The 15,409-nt window shown below is 44.4% G+C and overlaps 1 protein-coding gene across 11 annotated transcripts in view; it reads right to left on the reverse strand.

Annotated features, from left to right (window-relative positions):
* Positions 1-2,289: 2,289 nt before the first annotated feature.
* TSPOAP1 (TSPO associated protein 1) overlaps positions 2,290-15,409 on the reverse strand; it is a 70,669-nt gene continuing 57,549 nt past the window's right edge. For 5 of the 11 annotated variants that reach the window (XM_040532205.1, XM_040532209.1, XM_040532200.1 and 2 more), the window contains 6 exons: positions 15,265-15,336; positions 14,851-14,889; positions 13,477-13,580; positions 11,640-11,711; positions 10,329-10,457; positions 2,290-3,639 (listed from right to left, as the gene is read on the reverse strand). In XM_040532205.1, coding sequence (XP_040388139.1) covers positions 3,424-3,639; positions 10,329-10,457; positions 11,640-11,711; positions 13,477-13,580; positions 14,851-14,889; positions 15,265-15,336 — 632 coding nt within the window. In that variant the 3' untranslated portion in view covers positions 2,290-3,423. Of the gene's footprint in view, positions 5,749-6,722; positions 6,781-10,328; positions 10,458-11,639; positions 11,712-13,476; positions 13,581-14,850; positions 14,890-15,264; positions 15,337-15,409 lie in introns of all 11 variants that reach the window. The other 6 variants (XM_040532204.1, XM_040532211.1, XM_040532206.1 and 3 more) reach the window with 5 other exon arrangements.

Genomic DNA, 15,409 nt, shown 5'->3' on the forward strand with positions numbered 1-15,409 from the left:
GTCATGCTCCAGGATGACTCATCTGCTTTGTGCCATCTTAGAGGCAATCTGCTTCCCCAGACAACATGCAGCTTTGGACTGGAACCCTAGAGTAAGTGGCTTGTTGGGACAGATGATCCCATTCCCCATGCACCCTCCATCATATCCAGAGACACACACTGCCTCGCTCACTCTCTGGGACCATGGCAGTGATCCACGAGCCCAGGTCAAGCTCTTACCTGTGTATTTCTAGAGATCTTCAGGTTTTACAGGTCTTAAGTAAGAGCTGTACAAGAGTATTCAACTCTTGTGTTGCTTGAGATCTGTAAAAAGCTGACCCAAGTCTTGTTCTTCTGGAAAAAGTTTTGTAAACTCAGAAACTTGTCAGAACTCAGGTACTCCAGTTCATCTTGGGAACTATGGGCAACCACACATTGATATTTTCTCTCAATTCTGAGAAGACACTAAGTAAACTTCCTGAAGAAATAACTTATAAAAATACAGATTCTGTCCACTGGTCTTGCTGCCTTCCCAACTTCTTTTCTACTGTAATTTGTTGAGGATGTGTGTCCAGTGCCAGTATTGTCTGCTAACAAACATGCTTAGTGTTGCCAGTGATGATGTGCCTACCAGAAGTGAAGAGCATACTGGAGCTGCCAAGTGAAAGAGCATATGCATGCAGTAAATGGTCACCAAAGGCCCAGGAATGGAAACGCAGACATCCCTGTTAGGCAGCTCTTCATGAATATGCACAAAATCAGAAACAGGAGCAACTCCTAAGTCAGTAGAGGATGCCAATCCCCAGGTGACCATTGGCTGCATTTGCATCCATATCTAGACTGAAGGGAAGTACCTATGGAAGGGCACAGTTTGGCAGAGGAAGAAACCAGAGCTTTGGGTGTCACCAAGAGTGTCATCAACACCTGGGATACAGTGCAGCAATTCAAATCCAAAGGTGCAAAGCAGAATTGTTTTGTTTCTTGTATTTATTTTTTTTTTAACCTACCAAGACCTGAAGGTCTTAAACCTTTCTCAGGACTCCTCTCAGCTTTGCTGTAAAGCCTGCCTGGTGTTGGGGGAACCAACTGAATTAGCGTAACTCCACTATGCAATGGAAGTCTGTATATAACAGTGCGATTTGGTAGCATGCAGCCCAGCACGCGCCTGGGAAGCAGGGAGACAACATTCACCTTGTGAGGTACAAAGGCAGTACCGGAGCGAGTGAGCCATCCTGCAGGCACCAACTCTGGGCAGACACCAAAACGTTACAGCTGCTGTTTTTCTAAGGGCTTTGTTCTTCCGTTAGTCCCCTGATGAACTGGTAAGTGCAACAACAGACAGTTTCTTTCAAAAGACCTCAAACGACTTGCTTAGGAAACTCCAGATGGTAAATTCAGTTAGAACAGCAACCAACTTCCTCCAGGCAGGGTAAGTGGAAGATAAGTTACAGCATGGAGGGTACTTCTGGCAGCAGTAGCTACCAAGATTAGAATCAGAATCATACATTATCCCAAGTTGGAAGGGATCCACCAGGATCATTGAGTCCAACTCCTGGCTCCACACAGAACTAGTGAAAATTAAGCCATATGTCTGAGAGCCTTGTGCAAGCACTTCTGGACCTCTGGCAGCTTTGGTGCTGTGACCGCTTCCCTGGGGAGCCTGTTCCAGTGCCTGACAAGCCTCCTGGGGAAGAACCTTTTCCTGACAGCTCCTGTCTGAGCCTGCCCTGAGGCAGCTTCCTGCTGTTCCCTCAGGTCTTCTCACTGCACACCAGAGAGAAGAGATCAGTGCCTGACCCTCTGCTCCCCCAGGGGATGAAGATGTAGGCAGCCATGAGGTCACCCCTCTGCCTTCTCTTCTTTAAGCTGAACAAACCAAGCCACCTCAACTGCTCCTCCTGTGCCGTGCCCTCTAGGCCTTTCACCATCTCTGTTGCCCTCCTGTGTAAACTCTCTAACACACTTATATCCTTTGTAGCTCTATAGGTAGTGTCCCAACTGTTAGAGGAGGAAAACTCCAAGGCAGAGGAGACATGGGGTCTGACATGCTTTCGGGACTCAGAAGAGACCCAGCAGGCCTTGATACTGGGTTGCTGAAGACCATCATCACTTATGTCTGCTTCAGATATTCTAAGAAAACCTTGCAAGCATTCATAGCTAAAGCAACTATATGACTGTCCATCAAGGAAGATAGTGTTACACTGTCATATCAAATTCCTCCCGCATCCTCAAGGTGCTAATGACCAGTGTTATTCTCCCCCCACACTCCCACCCCCCCAAATAAGCAACAATGAATCTTTTGCTTTTTTAAGGAAAATGTATTTTTGTGAAAATAGACTTTATTATAATAAAATTTGATATTAAATAAAAACATACCTTATCACCAACACTTGTGGACACTGTGCTGGCATCATTCACATACCTCACGTAACTGTCTTTCTCAAAACATGTACCCCATTGAAACATGCAAAGAAAGAAACACTGAAAAGGGTAGAAACCATGTAGTACAAAACTCTCCGTGGCTTAGGAAGGGATGTGTCTTAACTGAAGGAACACATCTCATATGAAAATAGCTGCAAACTCTCCATCCCCAGCTCTATGCTCCAACCAAGCTCCAACTGAGGAGCAGCCCACTGAAACAGCCAAATAAAACTGTGAAAGAGGCGGACAAAATAAATAAATAAATAAATAAATAAACAAATAAATAAATAAGGCAGAGTCCCCAGCCAGTGTGTGGTCAAGGTGAACCAGCCAAGAGCAGCTTACAGCAGCCCACGCTACAGGTGGAAGTATTGACCCCCTTTGTGGGTATCGCTCCTTCCTCCACGGGAATCGTAGAATCATTAAGGTTGGAAAAGAATCCTCACGCTGAAACATGACTGAGGCAGTGTGGGATGCTCCTAGGCACAGCTGCATATTTACAGTACAAATAACTCACTTTTCAGCCCAGAGACAGCAAAGAGGGTTCACAGCAACAGAAGAGTGCAAATTTTCTTTGCAGGAAGTGAAGGACTTGACACAACCTCCTTTGGACCAGAGAAATACCGAGGGGTGTAGTACAAGGGAGCTCTTCCTAAGGGGCTGGGGCTTTGCTGGGAAAAGCCATTTAGCTATCTTACAGCCAGAATATATTTTTAAAATTAAAATATTTACAGAGAACTGGTGCATTGAGGGCTGCATGGAGCAGGACACACTACTGTGGAGGGAGCTGTATCCTAGAGCTGAGGCCTCACACACCTCGGTGCTGTGACACTGTTCAGAGCCACTGCCAGTGGGCTCTCAGCAGAGATCACAGCTCACAGACCCACTGAAGAGTTTTCTCTATTCAATATACACTTTTCCCCTATGAAAATACTCTAATCAGCTTATTGCAGAGGGCTTCTCCTGAATTTTCAGTGCCTGTGTGGACTGCACAGGCAGCCTACTCCTAACAATAAATCCTTTGTTAGTTTTTCTTACTGGACCCAAGTTTTTTGAAGAGCTTTTTTCCTTTGAAGAAGAAGCCTCTCTTCTTTTTACTCTGACCAGGTAAATCACTGCATTTGAGAATGGCCAGCGATGCCTGCTCTGGACACTGCTCGCCTGTGGCAAGGCAGGAAGGTGGTTCAGTAGGAGGAGTTGGTGAGAAGTCGCTTTGATCAACAGACCCATCTGGATTTAACTGAGCAGGAAAAGAGAAAAAAAAAAAAAAAAAAGTAGAAGTTAGACTTGAAGAAGGACATGACACCAACACAAACCTCAGCCAGAGAACCCTGCCTTCTCCCCACCAGTCTGTCCTGCAACCTGCAAGGCTCAGCTCCTTTGTGCAGCTGCAGAATCAGTTAGGAAGTTTCCAGTAAAGTGTTTTATACCCCCACCAAGACACTGCCTGACCTCAGACATTCCAAAATCCTTTAACTTTGGGCTTTAACTTTAGGCTACATCAGAAATGCCCCCACTGAGGACCTCTTGAAAGATGTTGCTTCACAGCTGAAGAAACTATGTTAAGCACCTTCTCAGTGCAAGGATAGAAAGGTAGCGATGCATCCCATTATGCCTGCTGGCTGCTTGCGGCCAGGGGAGACTGGTGGGCTCCCAGCACACTCTGGGATAGGCCATTAAGAAAAACAACCCAGTAAGAACAAGGGCTGTGCAAGACCTCAGAAGTTCAAGGAGGCTGGCTAAGCTGGGAGGCTTCTGCAACAGTGACTGTGCTCTGTCATGGTCAGAAATTTAGACCCTTGCAGGGCTGCTCCGCATCCATCAAATCCAGTCACAGGAGGGTCAGAAAGCGTCTGATTCTCTCCAGCAGTTCCAATAATGGAAAAAAAAACAAGAACGTGGTGATGGAGCAGGACACAGGGAAGTCTTGAATCATGTGGCACAAAGCAACTGATGTATTCCTAAGCAACCTGAGTATTTCAGAATATTAACTAGGATCTACAGCTCCAAATGATTCACTGTACGCTGCTCCTTTTGGAAATCACGAAGTGCCCTGGTCCTGGGTTCAGCTTTCTCTTCAGAACATGCTGATGTAAGGTCAGTTTCTGGCAGAAGACTTCTGCTTTACACAATCTCCTCTTCCTTGGTGTATGGATGGTGACCACTTCTGATCTGGCATGGCACACTTTCCCAAGAAGTTGCAAAGTTCACTAGGGAAGGGGTTCTGGGTTGCTGAAGCCTAGGAGAGCCCTTGTCCCATTGCCTTCTCTTCCACACAGCTTTCACGTGCCTGACAGAGAACTAATTTTCTAGGCTCCCAGCTGTATATCCTACCTTGGCAGTCCCCAGAACCCATGACGTGCTAGAGCTGTGCCAAGAGCGAGCCCCCTTGGCAGGTTGAAACATTTTCTCTGCTTGGGTCCCACTAGGTCAGGGAGAGTTGTGTGCATGCTCATTAAGGGTCTGTAAGCAGCCACAGCTCCATCAGGGAAAATGAGTTAGTAACAAAGGCAGCAGGATGCCCCACCCGGGGAAGAAGCATTGCTGAAGAGCAAAGACGAGCCCAGCAGATGAAATGTGTCAGAACCACAGCAGCAGCTGCTTGTAGCTCACTGGCAGGAGTAGATGTGCTCTGGTCCCATAGTGCTCCTGGCGAACACTGCTGAATGAAGCAGATGCACAGACATACCATCACTGCCATAGCTATAGCACTTTATGTGCTGTCGGTTTGCTTATTTAAAGTTTCCTAGGGTTACAAGCAAATGCAGCCCCACTCTATCACCCCATGGCTGTTTCAGCAGCCCACCTCCTCCATGATGAAGAACGTGAAAAGTAGCTGTGATTTCTGCTCCTCCCAGAGAATGACGTTATGCTGCTGTGAAACAATCTTCCGTATGAAGTTCACACCTTGGTCTGTGGCTTAGCAGAACCAGAGGACGTGGGAGCAATGTGAAGGTCCCTGCACAGCCAGGGCAGCAAAGGCTTGGAGCCCATGAGCTGCTGGAAACCATTTTTCTGGCAAAGGTGGAACAGTTTTAGGGCAGATCTGAAGTGGCCCAACAAACCTGACGCAATTTCTCCTGTTGAGCTAGGCATGGAAGACTGCAGGCAAAACGAGCGGCAGGTACCCAGACCAATTCATGAATGACACCATTATTTACTGTAATAAGGATAGCACAGTATCAATATCATTATCAAACATCAAACAGTTAAAAGGAAACGACTAGCAGTTTCCAGTCTTTGTGGCTGCAAGTCCTTCTTATTTCCAGCTATGGTACACGATGCCCAGGCAGATTTCTATACACAGAGGCACTCACACACAAGCATGTGCAGATATTCTCAGAGGTCTCTGTATGGCGGAAAAGCAACAGAACCAGTTCACAGATTCATCTGGTCGGAGACACATGACACGAAAAACAAGGGATTCTTCCCTAAGAGAAACTTAAAGGAAAAACTGCTCTGGCAAGCTGTGGATGCCCCCTTCCTGGAAGTGTTCAAGGCCAGGTTGGATGGGGCTTTGAGCAACCTGATCTAGTGGGAGGTGTCCCTGACCATAACAGGGGGGTTGGAATTAGATGATCTTTAAAGTCCCTTCCAACCCAAACCATTCTGTGATTCTGTGAAGATCCTGATAAAGCTATTGGGGTTGATAAACAGAAGAGTCATGTTAGTTTTCAGGGGACACTTTTCAATGCTCTCTCGGGTATTGACTTGTATAACTTCTGGAAAACAATGTTTGAAAGGAAGAAAAACCACAGATCTCCTCCCACTGCCACCCAAAATCAGGGATCTCACCCCCCAACCCCAAAATTGTCAGACAGAACAATTATCCAGACTAGGCTGGTTTTAGGGACTAAGTGTTGCTACTTTCTTAAGTTGATGGTGTATGGGGGCGTTTCAAGAAGTGAAAAAAAAACAGACTGAACATGGGGGGTGCTCAGCCTGAGCAGGATTCTGCAAAGGCTACATGAGGTTCTTGTTGCTGATGTGCTTGAACAGTGGTAGAATGGCGAGGCTGAATTACAAAGCAGGTCTTTTCTAAACCTGAATATCCAGTACTACTACAGTCCCATCGTGGTCCCCAAAACCACCAGATAATTGTTCCAAACTGCACTTCATATGCTGAACGTGGCTTCTCTTTAATACAGAACCAACTTGGCAGGTAAAGATCTGCCACCAGAGGGTTTGAAGCTGGACTTGGTAGCAGAGCCCCAAACCAGCCTGTTGAACTACAAGCAAGAACAGGAGTAAATTGCAAGTGCAGGACCCTTTAATAGGCTAGGCTGGGTGGGAAAATGAAGAGATCTTCTCACACAAACTTACATGGTTGCTCTCTATGTATCATTCATATCTATCACTGGACTCTTCTCTTCCTCATTCTCTGAAGAAAAGAACCGCCATGGCAGAAATAAATACATGAAATCAATTAGAATTGAATACTTTTTGAAGTTGCTTTACAAACAGTCTTTGACAGAAACTGCATATTAGTGAGGCAAAAATATTCATTCAATAGCTGCAGCATTAAGGTAAACTGCTCGTAGCTGGTGAACATGATTGCTTCAGCGCCCTAGCTTGTGATCATAACTTCTTGGATACTCCTCTTTGTACTGCATTTTTTGTTGCTGGGTCTAATACTGAAACGATGTTACTTTGAAAGTCAAACTGCTTCACCTTTTTCAGATGCCAGCATTTTAAGATTTACTCAGAAATAATTCTAATAATTCACCTTCCCCAGTTCAATTTGGAAAGTTAATTGTCCTTACTCTCAGGCCTTTGGCATAGCATCAAGGAGAAGGGAAATGGGAAGAACACACATGGTGAAAACTTTAAATCCAAGAAGTTAGAGGCGATTTTAAAATCACTCGTGGTCATGCTGGAGAAGCTTCTGTTAAGACTGGAACTAGCTTTAATATAATCCAAAGCTCTGATGTTAATACCATGGTGAGTATGCATGCTCGCTGATGTGTTAGGTCTCAAGACGAAGCTGACAAATTTGTTGGGAGACTTTTGCTATGCTTTGTCCCAGAACATTCAAACAATACTTCTCTAGAGGCTGCCATGCATCTTCTGTCTTTGGTGATTTTTTGCATAAGCCCTGTCCACTCGCCCCATCTCATCTGAAACAGGAGCAGCTGTATGTGTTCTGCCTACATATACATGCCAAAAACACACTTAACTAGCATGTTCCTAAACTCTGCGGAATGAATATGACAGAGTTTGGAAAGCCTCATGCTTGGCTGTATCACTCAGTTTATGACAGCTCGGGGATGGCCCTTAAAATACGTGTTTTCTATAGGAGAACATGTTCCTTCTTGCCTTACCCATCGTTTTGCTCATAGGTCGGGATGCTGTAATTGATATGACACAGCCAAAAACTCAGTGGGTAAGGTCTCTTCTCAGGACTCACTAAACGTAACTAAATGTAGTTATCTAGTACAAGCTTGGTTATGAGCAGGATAAATATACCGCTTTTACAAGGGGGCAAACATTCCCTATTTGGAAGCTGTTTAGATGGAGCTGGACTGCAAAGCACAAGCAGGACTGCACATAATTAAGAGTGCTAAGCCAGAATCACCCAGGACAGGTGTGCTGGTGAAGCAGGGAGGCAGCAGGACAGGAAACTGTCTGCCACCACGCAGAAACAGACAACAGAAAGTCATGCTTGCATAGTTAATGTGGACTCCCAATGACACAAAATTGGCTTAATCATCAAGAACCGAACTTTCCAAGTTCCCAGACTTCACAAGGAACAGCGGCTCATGGATTGGCCAAGTGACAGAGCTACCAAATCTATCCTGGCCTAAGGCAACAGCTTTCCGCTCTGCAAACCCAAAGTGTGATCAAATGCAATGAAAAGCTCTGTTGGATCTCTGACATAGAAACACAAATGAACTGGAGGCCAGGCAAGCCTGAAATATGTCTCTATTATGAGGGTTTATCATGTTTGAGAGGTATTCCTGTTTAAAAAAGGTGTCATGAATCACAGAAAAAAAATTACAGCTTTGAGCATCCAAGGATATCTGGGCCAAACTGCTGTGTCCAGGCGAACAGTCAACTCCTGCTGAACCCAGCGCCAGTGGAAAGGGGAGAGGGGAGGGGAGCAGCAGCAAACTATAAAGCATCAAGGAGGAGCAGCTTGTGCTCCCTGCTCAGCAGGGGATCAGACGGATTTATTGTGTATGTCCCTCTGTTTATCAGCCTTGTTGGTTTCTCTTACCCCTCTTCAGTAGAATACCATTTACAAATGGCAGCTCTCTGAACCCTGAAGGTTCGCTGAATTTCCTATTATTTATCATTAGTTTTTTTGAACAAATTCTGGGGCCCAGGCTGGGGATGGAATAATGACCCCCCAACATGTGAAACAGGCCCTTGCTGATCAATGCCAGAGAGGATGTCAGGTCCACAATAAGCTGTACTATGAATTCAGCCTGCTATAATTGTACTGGTTCCGGTCTCCTTTGGCACCCTCTGTTCTCATAGATGGATAATTTGTGAAGAGTCCATTGTTCTGATAGGGGAACTGGAGAAGAAAATCCACTCTGAATATTTGTTTCCACCCAGAAAGTTAGATCTGTGTAACCTCATAGCTGCTAAACCCTGGTAGTAACAGCTCATTAACTTCTCTGATTGCTCAGCAAGGACCAGCCCTTGTTGGCTGAGATCAAAGTGACTGAGTATCCAAAACAGGCAAGCAAAAGGGACCAAAACCACTTCTGGGTTTAGAAGATGATCCAGCAAACTACCCTCAAATCTTATTTCTGAGGCAGTCCTGCCACTTTCCCTCGTAAGAAGACATTGAGGCTGTGGGACAAACATTACACCAACAAAGCTTCAAATGCCTGGAAGCAAAAGAGGGGACTGTAGGTAGAGCTTGTGGAAGTCCAGGCAGCATTTGAAGAAAGGTAGGTGGGAAGTGAGTAAAGGAGGAGCAGAGAATGAAAAATAAGACAAATGACACTGCAGAGAGGTAGAAAGCTAGGGTGACACCAGTGAAGAGTTTGACAGAGGAGGATTTAGGACCACATACTTCCTTAAGGATTGCCTCAAAGCCAATCTAGGCCTGCTCTTCCACACTTTTACGGGCCTGTATAATAACCTCCCTGAGAAGAACTGAAGGTTGAGGAATAAGTACATTTAAACTGGGACCAGGCTGTGTCACTCCCTGCCTCCCACTGCCTAGAATGCCACAGCACGGGCAGTGACCAAGGAGGTGTCACACTTTTGGCCGCACCTTCTGAGGACTGACTGAATCTGGCAGATGACCCAAATCTCCTGCTTAACCATTTGCTTGAGAAGTATCAGAAACATAACGCAAGGGGGATAGCCCAACCTTTGAACCCTTTGAACATCTTTGAACCCCTCTTTGAACATCTGTGGGTTGCTCCCAAAGCCTTAGCCTGTGGATCCACTCCTCAGATCTGTTTGATCCTTCCCTCTACGTTTCATTTTTTTTCCTGAAGACATCTTGGACAGATTTAAGATACATCTAACTTGGGATGGGTGGAAAAGCATTGGTGCTTAGGTGTCAATAACTCCAGAACTCCTTGGCATGGATATGAGCAAATACGAGGAATTTCATGCGTCTGGGGATCTGGCTGAACTGCTTTGCTTGCAGCAGGATTTCACCACTGACCCTTGTGTGCATCTGAAGAACTTGCTGGTGGGACCTGTGATGTTCTTTGCTCACATGACAATAACAAGCATGAGGTCCCAGAATATGTTCTTGCTTCGTGCCTCATTTTGTACTATACTAAGTCTTTAAGAAGAGCTCCTGGTGCTCCCTTCTAAACTTCTGAGCTCCCATGGGATGAATCAAGCTACATGCAATAATTTAAATCACTCCATCAGATGCTGCATGCTGTGCAACACCCACTCTCCAACCATGTCACGGCTTGGTTGTCTGTACTATGCAGAGTCTCACAATCTTACCTGGCTCTCAGAACTTAGTGGAAAAGCATCTTTATCTTTTGAATGAAGTTCCTCAACCATGCCTCCATCTGAAGTTACAGCTTCCAAGAAGTTAGATGGGACAAGCCCTCTTTGTTGGTTCAGCTCTCCCTGAAAGATCAACGTTCAGTTCCCATATCAGGTTTCCTGGCTGATGGAAAAATAAATAGAGGAGCAGCCCCATTCCGAGAAGGCTATGCTATGGCCTGAGAGAAGCCCAGGAACACATTCATGTTGGAAGCATCCTCAGTAAGTTTCACAACTCACATTCTTGCTTAGTTGTGGAACAATTCAAAATGCAAAAACACACGAGTGTAAAGGAAGAAAAGATGATGGCAAGCTATGACAAATGTATTCCAACAGCATGGACAGACACCTCTAAGTTGTAGACTATGAAGACTATTTGCACTTTACAAACTCAAAAAATTTCCACTAATAACCTGGAAGCAACTGGAACATGATTGTGCCACAGGATTCCTAAAGGCCTTTCATTTGTTCTGGTATTTAATTTTTTTAAGAATGAAGTACTGCTAGTACAATGCCCTGTAGGCCTTGTCTTTATGCTTACTGACATCTGGAGCTCAAAACCAAGCTTGGCTGTCTTTCCAAAAATTTGTCTCTAGTTCAGCAAGAGGTAGCTGGGTGAGACAAAACAACCCTAGCAATGTTGTCTGACCTACGCCATGAAGGAAGTCAAACAAAACATTCGTAACAATGCCTTCAGACTTTACCTAGTGGTGAACCTCAACTTTGATGTATGAATGCATACTGTTTTCTGTGCAGGAAAAGAGGGATGATCCAAGGGCTAAGAAACGCGTCTAACACAGCTTGCTGGCAGGCACAGTTCCCAGCTATCCGTAGTAAATTAAACAGATATCAGTGTTTGTTGAAGTTGGTATGTTGATGTGTGGCAGGATGGGGATCAGCATACGTTTTATTCTTATATTACCATTTTAGCCTCCTGTCCTGGATAAGACCATGTGTCAGAGTCCTTGGTGACAAATCAGCTTGTAGCAGATGCTGATGCAACTGATGTATGTGCAGTAAACGCATCTTAGGCTTTGGGAAACCTGCAGTCAATTTAGTCCAAGAAAGAAACTCAGAACCGTTTGGAATATTAGGTTTAGAGGAGGAACATGGACTGCAAGAAACAACCTGCTTATTCTAAGGAGGCATGTGTTCACGTGTTGCAGCAGCAGAACATTTTGTCCCCTAATTTTTGCTCTCCTGCCACTAGATGGAATCCAAGGATTTCAGATGTAGCCAAAGGACCTAGCCAACCCCAATACTTACATAATAGAACCCATCATCATCCATGGACCCAAACACAGTGATAATGTCCCCTGCGCTGAAAGTCAGTTCAGCCTGCAATGAACAAAAGGAAACGATGGTCACAGGAGGAACACTGCCTGGAATTTCTCAAGGTTGCCCTGGGCTGCTTGCACAATCTCACCATGAGTGAGGGAGGCCATTGTGATAAGACTTGCAGGAACAGAACGCAGAACAACCAACCTGGGAAACTGTGGAATTCAGTGTTAAGGAAGCATTTCATAAAGTAGGATAACAGCAAAATTTGTCTCATAAACCAATTTTAATAGAACTTCAAAATGGTACCTACCACCTGTTCTAGAAAGGGGTGCCACGAACAAACTGAACAAGCACCAGAAATACCTTTTTTTTTTCCTTTTTAATATAAACACTAAATCCCCCTTTACCTTGGATGACTGTTGTGTATGCAATGCTCAGGGTACTCCTTGGAGCACAAGACCAAGGCCAAAGATATAGGTATTCTCTTCTAATGGAAGGAATCCCCCCAGTTACAGTGAAACAGTTGCTCTAAGATAGAAGAGGCGGAGCCCTCCAACAGGCTGCATAATGGGCAAGTCCCATTGAAGACACGTCTTTACATGCAATTCACAGAACCACGGAAGCACTGGCTCGAAGAGACCTACTTCTGATATATTTACTTCATTTAGTTCCCAGTACTCGATTTCTCTCCTGAGGCTGCTGGTTCCTACTGATGGCAGTGAATGACTTTGTCCTAGCAGAAAGCAGCTTCTAGGGAACTTCACTCACAGGCACAAAGAACTGCACAGGTGATCCTATTAGGTATGCTGCAGGTTCAAAAACACCAACTGCAGCTTTCCAGCAAATCAAGTGACCAAATTTTCTGTGAGTTTGAATGGGGAACACTTCTAATAATGCAATGTCAACTGCACCTTGTTGACAAGGACTCAAAAAAAAATTCTTTGGTCAGATGTGTGAATATCTACATAGATGCTGGTTGATGCATGTTTTTATTGTATGTCTCCTAAAATAATCCATTACCCCCAAAATACTCTGTCCTCAGAAGCAGGCTCTCTTGTTCATAAAACACACAGATTGGGTGTCAAGCATTACCTGTATTGCGCCACCTCTTGGCCATACATTATTTTTACTATACTATGTTTGCTCAGAGTAGACTGATGCTGCTACAGAGGAACAGAAACAGAGCATGTTCTAATTCAGAAAGTCTTTTTTGCTGGAAGGATTTTGCTTTACAATCTTTCCATCAGAAACATATTTATCCACAAAATCCCTGTTTGGATTATATGTAGAGACTGCTTGAAAAGCCGAGCTTAAAGGACTGGTCCATTAAATTGGAATTAAGTGTTCTTGCTTGAACAAAGACCTACACAGGTAGCTAACACAAAAGACATGCTCCATAAAGACACGTTCACCATAAGTATCAGAAATCAATTCTGACCTTTAATCAGGTATTTCCATTTACCACAGGATGCCCCGGATCAGTTGCTAGCAGCAGGGGCTGTTTAGTCCTGTCTAAACACTTACAGGATGCTAAAAGGCCACGAGATGCTCTAATAGCTTCACAGAGACAAATACTGAAAACTATTAGGGGTATGTTGCTTCATACTCTTCACAGAATAATAACTGACCGCTGTTATTAGGGAATGTATGAAAGAACATATTGGCAAACTTTATATTTTATGGCTTCAGCCAAACCGTTTTAGTCATTATTTTGCCATGCTATAATCACCTTAGTTTTGACCAAAGTCTTAAGTGTCTCAGGACAGAAGAAAAAATGAGTGGAAAAAGAAAGGTATCAGAGGACTGAGCAGCTGCTGGTTACCTCTGCATCTGCATTTGGGGAGCTCTCCTTAGGATTATAGTCAAAGACAGCCATCATACTTCGAGGAGTAAGTAGTTCAGCTTCAAAGTCCTGATGCTTCTGTCCTGGAGGACAAGAACATAACAAAACATGCTGAGCTGGAAGCCAAAGCACAAAATACCACAACACAGCAGCTCTTCACTCTTCTTGGGAGTAAATTGAATAAAATGAATACAAGGGGGAAACTGAATGAGCAAGAGGTCTTAGAGGACCCCGAGATATCTGGTAAAGCAGTTTTCTGATCTCCTGCATTAACTCACAATCACAGAACCGGTGACATCTCCCACTTGCAGTATCCTGGTATCCTGCCTATAAATACAGGAATTTTATTTTTTTTTATTTTATATACTAACAAATACAAACACACAAGACAGCAGTCTCTTTACAGTGTCTCGAATGGACACTTCTCTTTTCTCCATGTAAAAATTATCCTGAGGAATAAATAAGTGCCAAGGAAACAGCAAGACCCTAAACAACATCAACAGGCAGTCCAGCCACACTGGCACAAAGCTCAGCACAAAGTGAAGGGCAGGCAACACCCTGCATTTTTACAACCACCTACCTGCTCAGCCCCATTACTTAAAGACCTGCTCTGACTCTACAAAAGCAAAGCTTGGCACTACAGAAAACACAAATTGTCCAGTCCTTCATCTTACAGATCTGATCCATGCTTCAGGTCAACATTGTATGGGTTAGCAAGGTGTTTAGTTTGCAGGCTTGAACTCTCTTGACATCAATAAATCACAGAGCACCTAAGCATAGAGAGAACTCCTTCAAGGGACCTTGGATTTTAAGGATCGCAGCATCAGATGAATAAGAGATTACCCTGCCCTTGGAAAGCAAAACCATGTGTGCCCTTCACCTCCAAATGCTCCCTTGTTTAGTCAAAGGCCACTGCAGTCACTAATAAATTAAAGAACTACAACTCTTCTTTCCTGAGAATGACCATTCTCTTACAGTGCTCTGAATGAGGACTACAGCTACAGGACAAGAAGCAACGGGCACAAACTGAAACACAGGAAGTTCCGGCCTAATATGAGGAAACATTTATTGACTGTAAGGGTGACAGAGCACTGGAACAGGTTGCTCAGAGAGGTTGTGGAGTCTCCATCTTTGGAGATATTCAAAACCTGCCTGGATGTGACCCTGTGCAACAAGTGCTAGGTGACCCTGCTTGGCAGACGGGTTGGACAAGGTAGACTCCAGAGAACCCTTTCAAACTCAACCATTCTATGATACAGGATGTTGGATTGGCCCATGACCACAAAACTAGTGTCCGCATTACGATGCCAATGTAGCATTCCCCTTCTTACAGTAAGAAAGAGCAATTCTTACCTGGATGAGACTTGTACTTCTCCTGTTTATCCAGTTCTGCTGGGGGGAGAAAACATCTTGTCAATGGGTATTCGTCTTTCAACAGTGTCCACACCACATAACTGACAAACAACAATAAAAAGAACAAACACCACAGCAGCAAAAAACAGAAGCAAACTGTTCATGCAACTCAAAGTCTAAGCCAGTAACCATGACTCAAGGATGTAATAGGACGCAGAGGTCAAGCTCCAAAACTATAAAAGACATCACTGTTGTTAAAAAAGACTTAACACCAGCAGGGATGGAATCTCTTTCCACTTCCTAGCAGTCGTACAGAGACAAACATCTGAGGGTCCTGTAAGCAAGTAGTAAAAATTCAATGCAGTCTGTAATCCTATTGCAAAAACCAAAGAGGAAGCAGTGGGTGACACAGACCTTTCTTGGAGCGTCTGGGTTTTGGAGGAGGGACGGTTTGGCGGCGTGGAGGTGGAGAAAATGTGCCATTTCCTTAATAAAAATCCAAAAAAGCAAATAAATAGACAAGAGAAACAGACAGTGAATGGAAAGTGAAAAGCATCTT

Source organism: Cygnus olor, chromosome 20 (genome assembly GCF_009769625.2).
Source record: "Cygnus olor isolate bCygOlo1 chromosome 20, bCygOlo1.pri.v2, whole genome shotgun sequence".
NCBI lineage: Eukaryota > Metazoa > Chordata > Aves > Anseriformes > Anatidae > Cygnus > Cygnus olor.